At 33.5% G+C, this 15,680-nt stretch overlaps 1 protein-coding gene across 1 annotated transcript in view; it reads right to left on the bottom strand.

Annotated features, from left to right (window-relative positions):
• The window catches only part of CNBD1 (cyclic nucleotide binding domain containing 1), a 429,548-nt gene extending 422,859 nt beyond the window's left edge, over positions 1 to 6,689 (bottom strand). The window contains exon 1 of the mRNA XM_034668509.1: positions 6,577 to 6,689. Within this exon, the coding sequence (XP_034524400.1) occupies positions 6,577 to 6,664 (88 nt within the window). The 5' untranslated portion in view covers positions 6,665 to 6,689. The remainder of the gene's footprint in view (positions 1 to 6,576) is intronic.
• Between the last annotated feature and the right edge of the window lie 8,991 nt (positions 6,690 to 15,680).

Below are 15,680 nucleotides of genomic sequence, written 5' to 3'. Positions count from 1 at the left end.
GGAAACTACAGTGACTCTTATAACTGAGAAGTTCCTTGCAGGAAACTTAGAAACAGTACCTATAGAATTTTTTTAATAAGAGATACTGGCTCCTTCAGGGTATGAGGCTTTTAATTCAGGATAATTCAGCACCTGCCCTATGTGATTTTCATTACCTTGAACCTGAACTACCATGGTGGGGGCCAAAGAGGGTTGTCGTGCTCCTGCCTCAACAGCTGTGAGAACAGCTCCCATAGAAGGGGAACACCTGACGCCGTCCTTCTGCAAGATTTCGATTCTGTCTTATGTCCTTTGGAGCAGATGTGCCAACAGTGGTCATCTGAATGTTGCTTTGAACCTAGAAAGGCCTCCGGTTGCCTTGAGCAGCATTGCAGATGGGCTTAAAGAACATCCATCAAAGCGTTTTAGCTGTAGTGGGGAGTTCAGGAACTATAAAGTCTTGAACATCAGAGAGAGATTTTAGCCAAAGCTTGAAAATTTAAAATGCCAGACTGAAGAAAATGGACTATAATCTAAGTTTCGGAAAAGAGTAAAGCCCTGACAGCTTTTAAGTGGACAGTTAACATGATCAAATTCCCTTTTAAATCATCATATTTAAAAAAGGGAATCTGGTCCATAATATATGTTGGAAGGAAGTCCAGGGATCAGTTCAGTCAAAGGTAGAGATCTAATCTAGGTGGCTGAAGGGAACAGAGGACTAATCCAAAAAGTATTTCTGTGATAGACTGCCTAGAACAGAGCAGTAACCTGAGACATGAGCTGTGACCTAGTGTGACCAGTAGTGGAGAGATCAGATTTTCAGTGTATTGCAGTTTATTGCAGGGTTTCTTGCCTGAATCCCCAGAAATGATTTGAGCTCAAGTTTAAGGTGCAATTACTTAATTTCTAAAGGTCACTTGAAATTTTCTGACAAAAAGTACAAGTACTTTGAGATAGTTACGAGTGGTAAGAAAAAAAAGTAAATGCTTGGTTTTTCAATAAAACATTCATCTTTTCTCCTTTAGGATTAAAAAAAAGTGACTTTTGCACTGAAAAATAAAGTTGAGAAAATAATTTTCTGATACTTCTTTTCCTAAATAATCAGGTGGCATTTTCCACAGGGACTATTATTGATTAAATAAACACAGAGACGTATACAAAGATTCAACCACGTTTTCTATCTTTTATTCCTTCTTGGAACATCCATTCTCATCTTTTAGCTCTGTTTTTCAACCTTGTTTTCTTGTATACATTACACAGTCTGCTTCTCTGTCTTCTCCACTGACAGGCCACCCTTTTTCTTACTTGCACTCCTAGGATTTGAATGGTTTAAAACTTTAAAATGGAGCAATAGTTACTTTTCCAGATAAATATATATCTTGAAACTCCTTTCATCTTTAGCTACTAAAAAACTGAAAGTCTCTCAAATTACAGGAAATGTCCTTGAAGTGTTAGGAATGATGACACAGTTTTTTCAGGTTTTCTGTAAATGTACACCATAAAATAAAATTTTTAAAAAAGCAAGGAAAACATTCACTTAGAGGAGTACTATCTTGTTTCTAAATTCCTTGAAGTTATCTCTGGTCTTCTCTTGAATGCCATTTTTTTTCCTTCTACATCTTCCCATATTGGAAAAAGCAAGATATACTTAAAATTTCTTGCAAACCTGAAACCCTTTTTGTTACTGGAATAAAAACAAACAAACAAAGAAACAAAAAAAAAAACACCTTTTGTTAAAGTACAGGAATTCTTTCTCCCAGATAAACAACTAGTTAAAATGTAAAGCACATTTGTCGACTTGTCCTTTGCAGAAGGATAAGCCTAATAAGCATGAAGAAAAGAAGCATAGCATATTAGCCCAAACAAAAGTAGCTAACTAGACCATACTCCTAATGATAAGTGTGTAAGGGTTTTCCTCCAGTCAAGTGCTAAAGGACAGCTACCTGCCCTCTATTAAAAAAAAAAAAAATTAAGACATTTTTCTTCCCTTTGTCTCTTCAGAATATCAACTTCTAATAATAACAGGCCATGTGTGTACCTAGACCCAGATGCTATTTCACCCAGGTAGTAAAACTACTGTAGATTTTGCTAACTGTAAGGTTTTAAAACAATTCTCATTCAGAATGAAAGTGGCATGGCTTTTTGCTTTTGAGAACAATCATCTCCTTCTGGGTTAGTAAGCTCTTAAGAAACCTGAGACACAAGTCAAAAAGACTATAGAAGGAGAAGGCTGGAGAGTTTTAAAGAAAAAATGTATAAGGGATTCAAGCTTCACTACTTGGAGTGCCTGTAAATCTGGATTTCAGAGTTAATGAGACAGTACTGGAAGGGTGTTTAAAGATGCATGATATGTTCTCTCCTTAAGTTAAGTCTCTAAATGGTCAAAATGGCAAAATGCAACAAATGCATATATATCATTTAACTGGTAAAATGTAGAGGGGATTTCAGGTTGGTGGGTAGGAGGAAACTATACAGCTACTGACTGTTGTTTTTAAGAGAAAATTCGTATGAATGATACTATGAAAATTCTCTACCACTTGACAACTGTGTGAAACTTGGTATGAAACCCAAGCCTCACTATCCTTAATAAATGGACCATGTATTAGTTTTATATCTCTGGTGAAACAAATTAGTACAAATGTATCAGTTTAAAACACAAATTTATGAACTTAGAGCTCTGAAAAAGTCTGAAACAGATCTTACTATGCTAAAATCAAATTGTCAGCAGGGCTCCATTCCTTCTGGAAGCTCCAGGGGAGACACTATTTCTTTGCCTTGTCCAGCTTGTAGAGGCTGCCCCAATTCTGTGGTTCATGTCCCCCGCTTCCATCTCAAAGCCAGCAATGGCCAGTTGAGCCTTTCTCACCCTGAATCTCAGTGATTCTAAGTCACATGCCTCCCTCTTCCACTTCTAAAGGACCCTTTGATTACAAGGGGCCCACTGCAAAATCCAGAATCTTTTCCCTTTTCGAGGTCATCTGATTAGCAGCCTTAATTCCATTTACAACCTTAATCTCTCTGGCTATGTAGCATAGTTTACTCACAGGTTCCAGGTATTAGGATATGCTCATCATTGGAAGACATTATTTTGCTTACTATAGACCTCATAAGCATCTTGTGACAATTAAATGAAATAACATAACATGCAAAATGCTTACAAACTGCCTATTTGAGGCCTACACAAGCCCTCAAATATTCACATATAAAATTTATAGATAAGGTAGACATGACTCACTAAAGGTAACCTAACTAACCTCACCCAGAGTAAGCAAGGATATATATAATGGCTGGATTTTTTTTCCCAGTTTAATGAGAAATAATTGATATATATCACTGTATAAGTTTAAGGTATACAGCATAATTGTTTGATTTACATATACTGTGAAATGATTATAATAGGCATGGTTAACATCCACCATCTCATAATATGTAAAAAGAAAATTTTAAAAAATTATCCTTGTGATAAGAACTCTTAAGATCTACTCTTTTAATAACTTCTCTACATATCATACAGCAGTGTTAACTACAGCCATCATGTTATACATTACATCCCTAGTGCTTATTTATCTTACAACTGGAAGTCTGTACCTTTTGATCACCTTCCCTCAATTTCTCCTCCCCTCACCCCACCCCCCATCTCCGGTAACCACAAATCTGATCTCTTTTTCTATGAGCTTTTTTTTAAGATTCTACATGTAAATGAGATCATACAATATTTGTCTCGGTCTGATTTATTTGATTTAGGATAATGGCTTCAGGGTCCATCTATATTGTTGCAAATGGATTTCCTTATTTTTTAATGGCTGAATAGTATTCAATTGTGCATATGTACCACAACTTCTTTATCCATTCATGCATTAATGAACACTTAGATTTTTTCCATGTATTGCCTATAATGTTTCTATGAACATAAGGGTGCAACTTTTTTAGTTAATGTTTTCATTACCTTTGGAAATTCCTAAAAGTGAAATTGCTGGATGATGTGGTAGTTCTATACTCCATACTGCTTTCCATAGTAGCTATACCAATTCACAATCCCACCAACAGTGCACAGGGGTTCCCTTTTCTCTACATTCATGCCAGCATTTGTTATCTCTTGTCTTTTTGATAATGACCATTTTAAAACGTGATAATGTAGTTTTAATTTGCATTTCCCTAACGACTAGTGATTATGAGTGTCTTTCCGTGTATCTGTTGGCCTTTTATATATTTTCCTTAAAGAAATGTCTATTTAGGTCCTTTGCCCATTTTTTAATTGAATTATTTTTTTGCTATTGAGTTGTATGAGTTCTTCATATATTTTAAATATTAATCCCTAATCAGATATATAGTTTGCAAATATCTTTTACCATGTGTATGTTGTCCTTTCACTGTTGGTGGTTTCTTCTGCAGTGTAGAACATTTTTAGTTTGACACAGTCTCACTTTTTTAATTTTTATCTTATTGCTTATGTTTTAGGTGTCATATCTAAAAAAGCATTACCAAGACCTCTGTCAAAGAGTTCTTCTATGTTTTCTTCTAGGAGCCTCATGGTTTCAGGTCTTATAGTTCAGTCTTTAATCCATTTTGAGTTAATATTTGTGAATGTTAGACAGTGGTCAAGTTTCATTCTTTTATTTTTGAATATCCAGTTTTCCCAGCATGATTTATTGAAGATACTGTTTTCTCAATTGAGTATTCTTGGCTCCATTGTCAAATACTAGTTGGCCATATGTGCCTAGGTTTACTTCTGGACCCTCAATTCTGTTCCATTGGTCTATTTGTTTTAATACCAGCACTATACTATCTTAATGACTATAGCATTATAGTATAGTTTAAAATCAGGAAGTGTGATGCCTCTTGCTTTGTTCTTTCTCAAAATATTTTTGGCTATTTGGAGTCTCGTGGTTTCATATAAATTTTAGGAATGTTTTTTCTATTTCTGTAATGGATGCCATTGGAATCTTGATAGGAATTACATAAAATTCACAGAAAACTTTGAAATTTTAAAAATATTAATTCTTCTAATCCATAAACACAAGAAAACTTTCTATTTACTTATGTCTTCTTTGATTTCTTTTATCAATATCTTATGATTGTCAGAGTTGTGATCTTTCACTACCTTGATTAAATTTATTCCTAAGTATTTTGTTTTTGATGCTATTTAAATGAGATTGATTTCTTTCTTTTTCAGAAAATTCATTGTTAGTGTATAGAAACACTGATTTTTATATGTTAATTTTGTATCCTGCAACTTTACTGAATTCCTTGATTAGTTCTAACAGTTTTTTGGTTGAGTCTTTAGGGTTTTCTATATATAAAATCATGTCATCTGCAAATGGAGACAATTTTAGCTGGATTTTTTTTTTAAGGTCCTTAACTGAACCTTCCTATTTATGCCCATTGCATTTTGAATCATTCCCATTTATATCTTCTTAATAATTCAGATTTAGTCATATTATCGATTGAAAGCATCCTCACATGTGCTTTCATGAGATCATTGTTTCAACAGAGACAGAGTTTGCTAAGGGAAATTGTCAATTTGCTAGAGTTAGCACAAAGACACAGATACTAAGCAAGCAGGACACGTCTCCAAAGAGAAGTCAGAGACATAGAATATCAAGTAGGAACCTCTAAAGGGAAAACCGGGAGCTCCACTGCTTTCCATTATGCTCTTTTCTGTTCTGAGATCTAAATTGCTGCTGATTTTTCATCTTTTTATCACTTCACACAAGTTAAGTGTCCTTGGGAGACACTACAGAGGGTAGCACGTATCTCCTCCCATTGATTCTAAATTAATTTGATCTTTTAACTCCCAGCTACTGTGCTTCGTAGGCTGCTAAAGAAATTGTCTTAGGGTGACTTTTTTTTCTTTTGCACAAATAAGACCTGTCCAGTAGAAGCTGTGGGTTTTGGCAAAATTACATTTAATATTTATTTCAATTCACATAGAAAAATAAAACTTTGACTACATTCAAGAATTTTTTCACAATAATAATAAAAACATATAAAAGTAGCATATATAGGAATTAGTCTGATTTGACATAAGGACTTTGTCTAACACTGTTCAAGACATAAGTATACCCCTTCAAAAAGGTGTCAACTGCTGTACCCTTTCCCCTGGAGACTATGATCATTAATTTTTAAAAAACGATTTGAAAGAGCTAACGATCACAGGAAGATAAAAGAACAGACAGGTTAGCTTTTTCAAATAATACAACAAATTACCCAATAAATATTTTAAAAACAGAGTAAATGCTTTTTTGAAGTTGAAAAAAATCAAGATTATTATCTTTGTTATCCTGAAGATTTTTTTAAATCTCAGCAATCATGGAACTATTCCATATTATTAGTATATTAGTGATCAAATAATAGATCTATGAATTTGATAGTTATGACAAGAAGTCTTGAGAAAATGTTCCAGGTATAGACTGACTATATAAAATAAGAAAGTACTTTCAAATGCATAAACTTCAAAATATTTAACTCCATAATTCCTATGATACTATAAATCAAAGACTACAAAAGACTACAAAGACTCACAAGTGCCCTGTTTCTCCTATCTGGGGTAAATAGCACTGAAAACAATGACAAACCCTTGACATAGTCCTCACTCACTTGGTAAACTGCGAAGTGGGGGAGGAGGCACATTGTTTACAGCTATCATATGAGACAAAATAGCTGCTGGAAGAGAAGACAAAGGCATCTTGATGGCTCAAAGGCACCCGATCAGAGGCTACTTGAGAGGCAAAGGATCCTTCTTTGCCTTGAGGCATCATAAAGCAGAACCCTCAAGGTACTCCTTGATAGGCTGATAGGCTGAGTACTACGGAATCTTCATGTTCACAGTTCTTATACATTGCGCAGCATTTCCAAGACTTAAATATAGACGGGGAAAAGCTGTATCTTAGTCCTAGTCCAGTGGAATTTATAAAGGGGTTTTGTGACCTATAGGGAATAGTAAGAATGAAGAAGGAAATTTCACAAGGCAGATATAGCAGAATCAACAGCACAGAAGTCCAAATTAAATGAAAGAAGAATTCATTTCATTAGTCATCCGTAGTCCAGAGCCCTTTTTCTGCCTACTAAATATTTACATAAGGTATTAGAGACCTATTTGTAGCAGCACCAACAGGATGTTTATACTGCTCTCCATGGCTACATACATACAGTAAAACACCTTTTCTAATTATATATCAATAAACTCATCCCTGCTTATATGTAACCATATTCTACTGCAGTATGGTATATGTTTTGGTATCTTCTGCTGCTTCACAATACTTAAGACTCATTACAAGGACTAGGGTTTAGAGTCCTAATTAATGTATCTTTGGATTCTATGTTATCTCCCAGGCCTTTAAAAATATTTTCCTGGTGTCATAACTATAATAAATAATACATGAAAGAACTGCAACTGACTACTAGAATGGTAACAGTTTATTGACCAACTTCATCTAGAAAACATTAATAACCAGAATTGAAAGCTTTAGTTGTATTACAAAAACAATACATTTATCCTGCAACAGTTCCTATTACATCTGCACAAAATAAATAAATAAATAGTATCTGCATAATAAACTTACTTCATCATAACTTTTCAATCGAATATATTTTCCTGTTCCCCAGTTTTATAAACTGGATTCACTGGAGGTTCAAATCTGTTGAGTCTTATCATTGCTTTTCATTTTGTATTTCTTTTATAGTAGTCACCTATCTTCAACTGTATATCTCCTATCACAGAATGCTACCTTGACATCCCTACTGTTCCCCCTTGGTAATCCCTACAGCCTTCATTTGACAGACCATCCCAGATCTATTCTCTTCCCATTCTCACATTTAAAACTCAAATAACCAACAACCCTCTTTATAGAAGTTAATTACAGAGTGCTTTTGCATTTTTCATGGATTTTGAACAGATGGGACTCTATTAGATGATTTTTTTCCTTTGATGAGTAGTTTTGATCAAAAAAAATCAAAGAAAGGAAGCNTTTTGCATTTTTCATGGATTTTGAACAGATGGGACTCTATTAGATGATTTTTTTCCTTTGATGAGTAGTTTTCATCAAAAAAATCAAAGAAAGGAAGTTTTCAAAGGCCCTAAATTCATAATGATCAATTTCCTCTCTGATTGCAATTCCATCGATTCTTATTTTTATTTTCTAAGTTTTTTTCTTTTCTAAATTTTCACTTTTTCTTTTTTCTTTTCTATATTTCCTATATTAAAAAACACATACAATGNTCTCTGATTGCAATTCCATCGATTCTTATTTTTATTTTCTAAGTTTTTTTCTTTTCTAAATTTTCACTTTTTTTTTTCTTTTCTATATTTCCTATATTAAAAAACACATACAATGAATCATAGTAATTTCACATCAAACTCAACCTTGCTTGAAAACTCTTTTAAAAAAAAATATGGAGAGTTGACAATGTAAGGAAATAACATTAAGGAGGAAACAGAAAAACAGTTTAAAAAGCTCACTTAATTTTATCTAAGTTTATATAATCTTCATGATTTTGTGTATTTGCTAGTATCTACTGGTACATGTCCAGAAAGAATCCATCAAATCACAAATGCAGCTCCTCCAAATGTTTTTGATTAGTCCTTTTAATGTATTCTGAGTCCTTTTAAGATTCATTCTAAGAACAATAATATATAGATCACATAATCACATGATTTGTGTTTGATGGAAAGATGCATTAAGTTATTTGTCAATGCCTGGAAATTCTTCATAAATCTGATCACTTCTCAAACACTTATATGTAAAATTATCTTGGTCAAGTCACATAATTTGCCTTAGTTTCAATATCCTAATCTATACATATAACACAATCATATATATAATGATTCTTACATCAATACAAGATTACTATGTAATGTTCTATATATGTAATAATAATGCATCATACAAACATTATGAAGATTAAATTAAAAATGAATCTGAAGATCCTAGCACAGTTTCTAAATATAGTAATCACTCAATTATAATTTTGATTAGTAATAATAATAGTAATATTGCCAAAGTGAAATTCACATGGATTTAATACTTTTTAAATACTTTACTTTTTCTTAATGTTACTTTTCATATGGGTTCCACTCACTCCTGCTACATAGTCAGCAGTAGGGTATTACAGATTTATTGTTCAAGATACAGCTTAGATATTGATTCTCTATCACAAGAAACAGTAATAATAATAACCAAATTTACTACGATAATTTTCTATACATGCCTAACATTTCCAAATAAATTAATTCCAAAAACAATGCTTCAATTAAAATTAAAACAATTGTTTTGTTTTGTTTTGTTTTTTAAAGTTTTTTANTAACATTTCCAAATAAATTAATTCCAAAAACAATGCTTCAATTAAAATTAAAACAATTGTTTTGTTTTGTTTGTTTTTTTAAAGTTTCNGTTTTGTTTTTTAAAGTTTTTTAATTATATTATGTTAGTCACCATACAGTACATCCCCGGATTCCAATGTAAAGTTCGATGATTCATTAGTTGCGTATAACACCCAGTGCACCATGCAGTATGTGCCCTCCTTACTACCCATCACCAGTCTATCCCATTCCCCCATCCTCCTCCCCTCTGAAGCCCTCAGTTTGAGAAATAAAACAATTGTTTTAATTCACATTTATATTTAAAAATATAATCATCAACTGTAATAGCATTATATGGTAAGAGATGGTAGCTACACTTATGGTGAACATATAGAGATGTTGAATCACTATGTTACACACCCAAAACTAATGTAACTTTGTGTGTCAAATATACTCTAGAAAAAAAATGTTTTTATTAATTAATTAAATATATATAATAATCAAAACATTTATATAAATTAAAACTGATTAGATCAAAACTCACATAAAATAGAGTGTTACATATTATATCACAGGCCAATCTGTTCTTTGAAAGGACTGCATAAATTACAAGTGCACATGCCTATAATGACTCCAAATTAAAGTAAATTATATATGTATTATATATATATACACATGAATAATTAAAAATAATATCCAAATTGGGTTCACATGAATAGTTAAAAATAATATCCAAATTGGGGCACCTGGGTGTCTCCATCTGATAAGCATCTGACTGTTGATTTCATTCAGTTCGTGATCTCAGGATTGAGAGATCAAGCCCCACACCTGCTCCACAATGAACATGGAACATGCTTAAGATTCTTTCTCCCTCTGCCCCTCCTCACCACCCCGCCCTACCAACCCCCCTACCTGCTCACATGCATTCTCTCTCTCAAAAAAAATAATAATTTCCAAGTTAACCAAAATATACATAATCTATATATAATTTTATATAAATAAAGTTTTATAAAGCAATGAATTAATAAAGTACAATATTTATTTATATATGCATATATGGAAGTGAAACTTAGATGGTAATTTGTACTGCTTAGTTCCATGTAAGTCAAAGTTGCTAATAGAAAGTGAACATTCAGTGTAAAAACACTGTCATTAACTTCTGACTTAAACAATTTTTTTCTGTTTCATTTATTCTAAATTGCTCTGAAGTGTAATTTTTTTTAAAGATTTTATTANTATATGGAAGTGAAACTTAGATGGTAATTTGTACTGCTTAGTTCCATGTAAGTCAAAGTTGCTAATAGAAAGTGAACATTCAGTGTAAAAACACTGTCATTAACTTCTGACTTAAACAATTTTTTTCTGTTTCATTTATTCTAAATTGCTCTGAAGTGTAATTTTTTTTTTAAAGATTTTATTATTTATTCGACAGAGATAGAGACAGCCAGCGAGAGAGGGAACACAAGCAGGGGGAGTGGGAGAGGAAGAAGAAGGCTCATAGCAGAGGAGCCTGACATGGGGCTCCATCCCATAACGCCGGGATCATGCCCTGAGCCGAAGGCAGACGCTCAACCGCTGTGCCACCCAGGCGCCCCTCTGAAGTGTAATTTTGATGTCCTCCCAAGTGGTTTTTTGGTACGATTACTTTATAAACAACTTAAACTCCAATTTATCAATACATTATTAAAGAGATAAATCAATTTTCCAGATCCAATAGACAATGATATATTGGTGTACACACATTTGAATATCTATCTTTAATATATAAATAATATACTACCTATAATAAAAAAATCTTTGTTTTTGATTCGTATCAGTCTTTTACCATATGTGGCCTAAGCAATAGTATATTCACACACAAATATTCATGGCACTTGCCACAGATATACATATTCTTTAAATGCATACTGAATTCAAATCACACACAAAAAAAGATTTTCCATTTGAATGAGTTATGTATTTACCTGAAGAAGGGGACCAAGTTTCTCAACAGATTTAGCTACACACATTTGTATAATTTGTTGCTCTAGAGTTAAGATAGTTTTCCCAGAACTGTACTAATCACTACACTTGCGAACTAAGACCTATTTTCAGTGTTTCATTCCAGTATAATGTATTTGTAACTTTATTTATTAGAAAGAAGATGTCAAATTAGGATAAAGTTGCATAGTTTAATAGATCTCAGAAGATTTACAAAAACAATTCCCCTGTCGGTCTAGAGATTCACAAGTATAACATATGCTATATTCAAATAGCTTTATTGGATGAAGATTAATTACAACTCCAATGTTTCGGTAACCCCTTAGATCAGGCATGTAACTTTTTAACTGCCAAAGCCTAGAAAGGTAATACGTAAAAATCTGAAAAATCATAAGAAAATGACCTCTAATACAGGCAAAGTGGATCAGCATTTGACTCAGAAACTATAATACAAGAACAAAGAAGGATAAGTAGGACAAAGAAAATACACTAGCCACTCCTAAGTGTTAAGAGTTTCATCCGTAACCAATGTAGAAAAATAATCAATTAAAGTAAACTACACTGTGCTTTTACATTATTATCAGATGAAGAATCAGGTAGACACAGGCTCAGATGCCTGCTCAGCCACTCCACTGCTCTGCCATATGGAAAAAGTTATTTATATGCCTTAGCTTCCTGTAAAATGGAAAAGCATCTATCTATAGGGTTATTTTGAGAGAGAAAAAATAGAGATCACCTAACAGCTCGTATAGCAGTCGTCCAATTAATGTTAGCTCTTATATTTTCTAGTTTTCTCTCTGTATATACATTATAGTACTGTTTAATGACCATATTAGCTCAATCTTACAGGATCACTGCAAGGATTTACTGAGATAATTTTTTGTAAAGTTTTTATTTAAATTCCAGTTAGTTAACATACAGTGTAACAGTAGTTTCCAGTGTACAATACAGTGATTCAACACCCATAAACACCCGGTGCTCATCACAACAAATGCACTCCTTAATCTCCATCACCTATTTAACCCATCCCCACACCCACCTCATCTCTGGTAATCATCAGCTTGTTCTCTATAGTTAAGAGTTGTTTCTTGGTTCGCCTCTCTCTCTTGTTTTTCTTTTTTTCCCTTTGCTCATTTGCCCTGTCTCTCAAATTTCACATATGAGTGATTCCTGGAGATAAAGTTTTACAATGCTTAACATCGTGCCTTCAACATGTAAGTACTCAGTAAGTGGTAGATGTGATTAGGTATTATCAGTAGCAACCATGACAGCAACAGTAATAATATTAGCTCTTTCAACTAATAAATCTGCTGTTATTTTAGGTAGAATCCACTACCTAATTTGAGTACCAATTTGAGCACGCCATCTTTATACTAATATTAAAAACAGAACAGACACTTTGAGCTCCTTAGCTTTGTGTTCCCAGTTCTGGCAAATATTGGCACACAATAATAATCATGCACTGAGTGATTTGCACTTTCCTGACACATTCTTTTTTGTATATGTAGCCTAATCTTATTCCAGAGTACATATATATATTTTAGTCAATGAATGATGTAAATCATTTTGAAAACATAAGGGTAAACCCAATCACATCTCATAGCCACTTACATCTCTTCTAATACAGGCTTCTTCTAGCTTATATCTTAATAATAACTCATGTCACATCATGCTTTATAAAGTAAAAAGGTTCTGTATCTATTTCAGCATCATAACACTTCCACATGAGAAAGGCAAGTAGTTATTTTCAAATGAGGAAACTGGGGAATAGTGAGGATAAGTGATTTGTCCAAAACTACACAGCTGCACAGTGGTTCAGAATCTTAATTAGGTCTGTTTCAGATCTGGAACTCTGAAGCTATGGAACATAAATTGAAGAAGACAAGATGAGGGAAGGGGACTATGTAAGGGGCTGTTGGATTTGTTCAGGAGACTAATGATGAAGGTTTAAACTAGGGCAGGGCAATAGAGATGGAAAAGAGAGTATGACTGATGAGCAGTGGAGGCTGGAGAGAATGAGTTACTGAATTTCTAGGATTTGCATTTCATGTTGGGGTAGATGCAACTACACTAACCAAAATAAGAGACCAGAAGATATGATGATGACAATGATGATGATAAAAATAATAATGATAACATAGCCAAAATTTAATAGGCACTTTTTTGCAAGGCGTCAACTTGGACATGCCCCACATATTTATCCCTCAGAACCCCACAAGGTAGATACAATTTATTAAGCCTATTTTACAGATAAGAAAAGTGAGGTACATGGAGGTAAGAAGATCATAAAGGACAGAGCAGGTCTTACTTTTAACCTATAGCAAAAGAACCTGAAAGGCTGGACCTGAAAAGGCATTCTTGGAAGTTTGTGAAAGAATGAGCAGATTAGGAAAAGATAAGACATGCGATATCTGCTCCGCTCCCCTTCCTCAAAATGATTAACCTATATTTTATCCAGGAATCTTAACAATTGTTTTCTCTAACAAACTGAGGGCCTGGGGGGGGGATGGGATAGACCGGTGATGGGTAGTAAGGAGGGCACATATTACATGGTGCACTTGGTGTTATATNATGATTAACCTATATTTTATCCAGGAATCTTAACAATTGTTTTCTCTAACAAACTGAGGGCCTGGGGGGGGGGATGGGATAGACCGGTGATGGATAGTAAGGAGGGCACATATTACATGGTGCACTTGGTGTTATATGCAACTAATGAATCATCGAACTTTACATTGGAATCCGGGGATGTACTGTATGGTGACTAACATAATATAATAAAAAAACATTAAAAAAATTGTTTTCTCTGTCTATATCCTTCAGAAAATGCCTATATAGAAATCTGGGATCTCATTTACAAATAAGAATGTCATTTTAATACAGATATCTCTATGAAGATGAATCCAGATGCAATTTGATTTTTTTTAATAGAGGATATTTCTCAACAGATATGATAATAACAAATGCTTTCTTAAAACATACACATGAACTATCTGTCTGAAATGACTCTTAATAGTCTTAACCAGCCCGGCCAAAGTAACACTTCATGCCAGCCCTTTTTATAAGAAATATAAATATTCAGGAGGAAAGGCAAGACATCTTAATATTGAAGGATAACTGTTTAAAATGATCAAGATATTATTGACTGTTGATGATTGTAAATGAAAAATATCTTAAACGAAATCAGCTGTTCAAGGAAATAATTAAACATTATAACAACTATGTAGTCTGAAAAACTACTGAGATCAGAAACTCTTGTCAGACTTAATTGCTATTAGCAATTCCCATGATGGCTTTTAAATAAAATTATTTATATCACAAAACTTTAAAAATATCTTCTCTTACTGACTTTAAAATCTTTTCCCTTTATAGGCATTCACAAACAGATGGAGTCTCCTTATTGAAGATAGATTTTTCTTATTTAAAATAAAGGGTACAAAATTTTACATTACCAAGAATTTTAACCAGAGTAGCATGTTAAAACATTCACTTTACTAGATTATGAAGTGCCCTAGTATTTTACGTCTGTTCAAAGTTCACTCTGAAGCCACAAACCCATTTGTGCTCCACTTACTAGAAAATTCTTTGAGTTCATTTGATCAATAATATGGTGAATCAAAGCTAATTCATAGCATTTCTGTTCAAATTTCTATTCTCACAACAGTAAGAATTAAATGACTGATAACATCTGTGGACTATATTCCAATTGCCAAGCTAAGTGATTTCCATGCATTATTTTCTATTTAATTCAATCTTTGTGAAAGCCTATGAAGTGGAAACTGATACTATTCCCATTTTACAGATTTGGAAACAAAGTCTTGGTGATGATAAATAATTTCCCAGGTCTTCCAGCCATGGAAATGCATATCAGGATTCAATCTCTGGCTGACTCTTCAGCCAGATGTTTCAGCAACCACTCAAGCAAAGGAAAAGATGATCAACAATCATTTTCCCAGACCTATTTTATGTTTTTTAAAGATTTATTTATTTTAGAGACCAAGCACAGCCAGGAAAGGGAGAGGGAGAGAGAATATCAAGTAGATGCCACGCTGAGCATAGAGCCCAAGGAGGGGCTTGATCTCAAGATGCTGAGATCATGAGCTAAGCAGAAGCCAAGAGTCAGAGGCTTAATGGACGGCACCACCCGGTGCCTCCCAGACCTATTTTAAATGTGAATGCTTCTTGTTAAAAGGAAGCCCCTATTTAAGCAAGTAAGTGTTCTTAACAATGTGTAAGAACCAGTTGTTCTTGCATGCTCTGAATTACCAGTTGTTCTTGCATGCTGTGAATACTCACTGGCATAGTTTCTTAGATGCACAATCTATTTGTTCTCTTGACTTTTCTCCAGGTACATTAGTTTGAATTCACAATATTTCGCTCTGCAGGTGCTCAAAATTCATTTAAATTTATAAGTACAGTATCC

This window comes from Ailuropoda melanoleuca, chromosome 9, assembly GCF_002007445.2.
Source record: "Ailuropoda melanoleuca isolate Jingjing chromosome 9, ASM200744v2, whole genome shotgun sequence".
NCBI classification, from domain to species: domain Eukaryota; kingdom Metazoa; phylum Chordata; class Mammalia; order Carnivora; family Ursidae; genus Ailuropoda; species Ailuropoda melanoleuca.
This window is presented reverse-complemented; position numbering and strand designations above follow the sequence as displayed.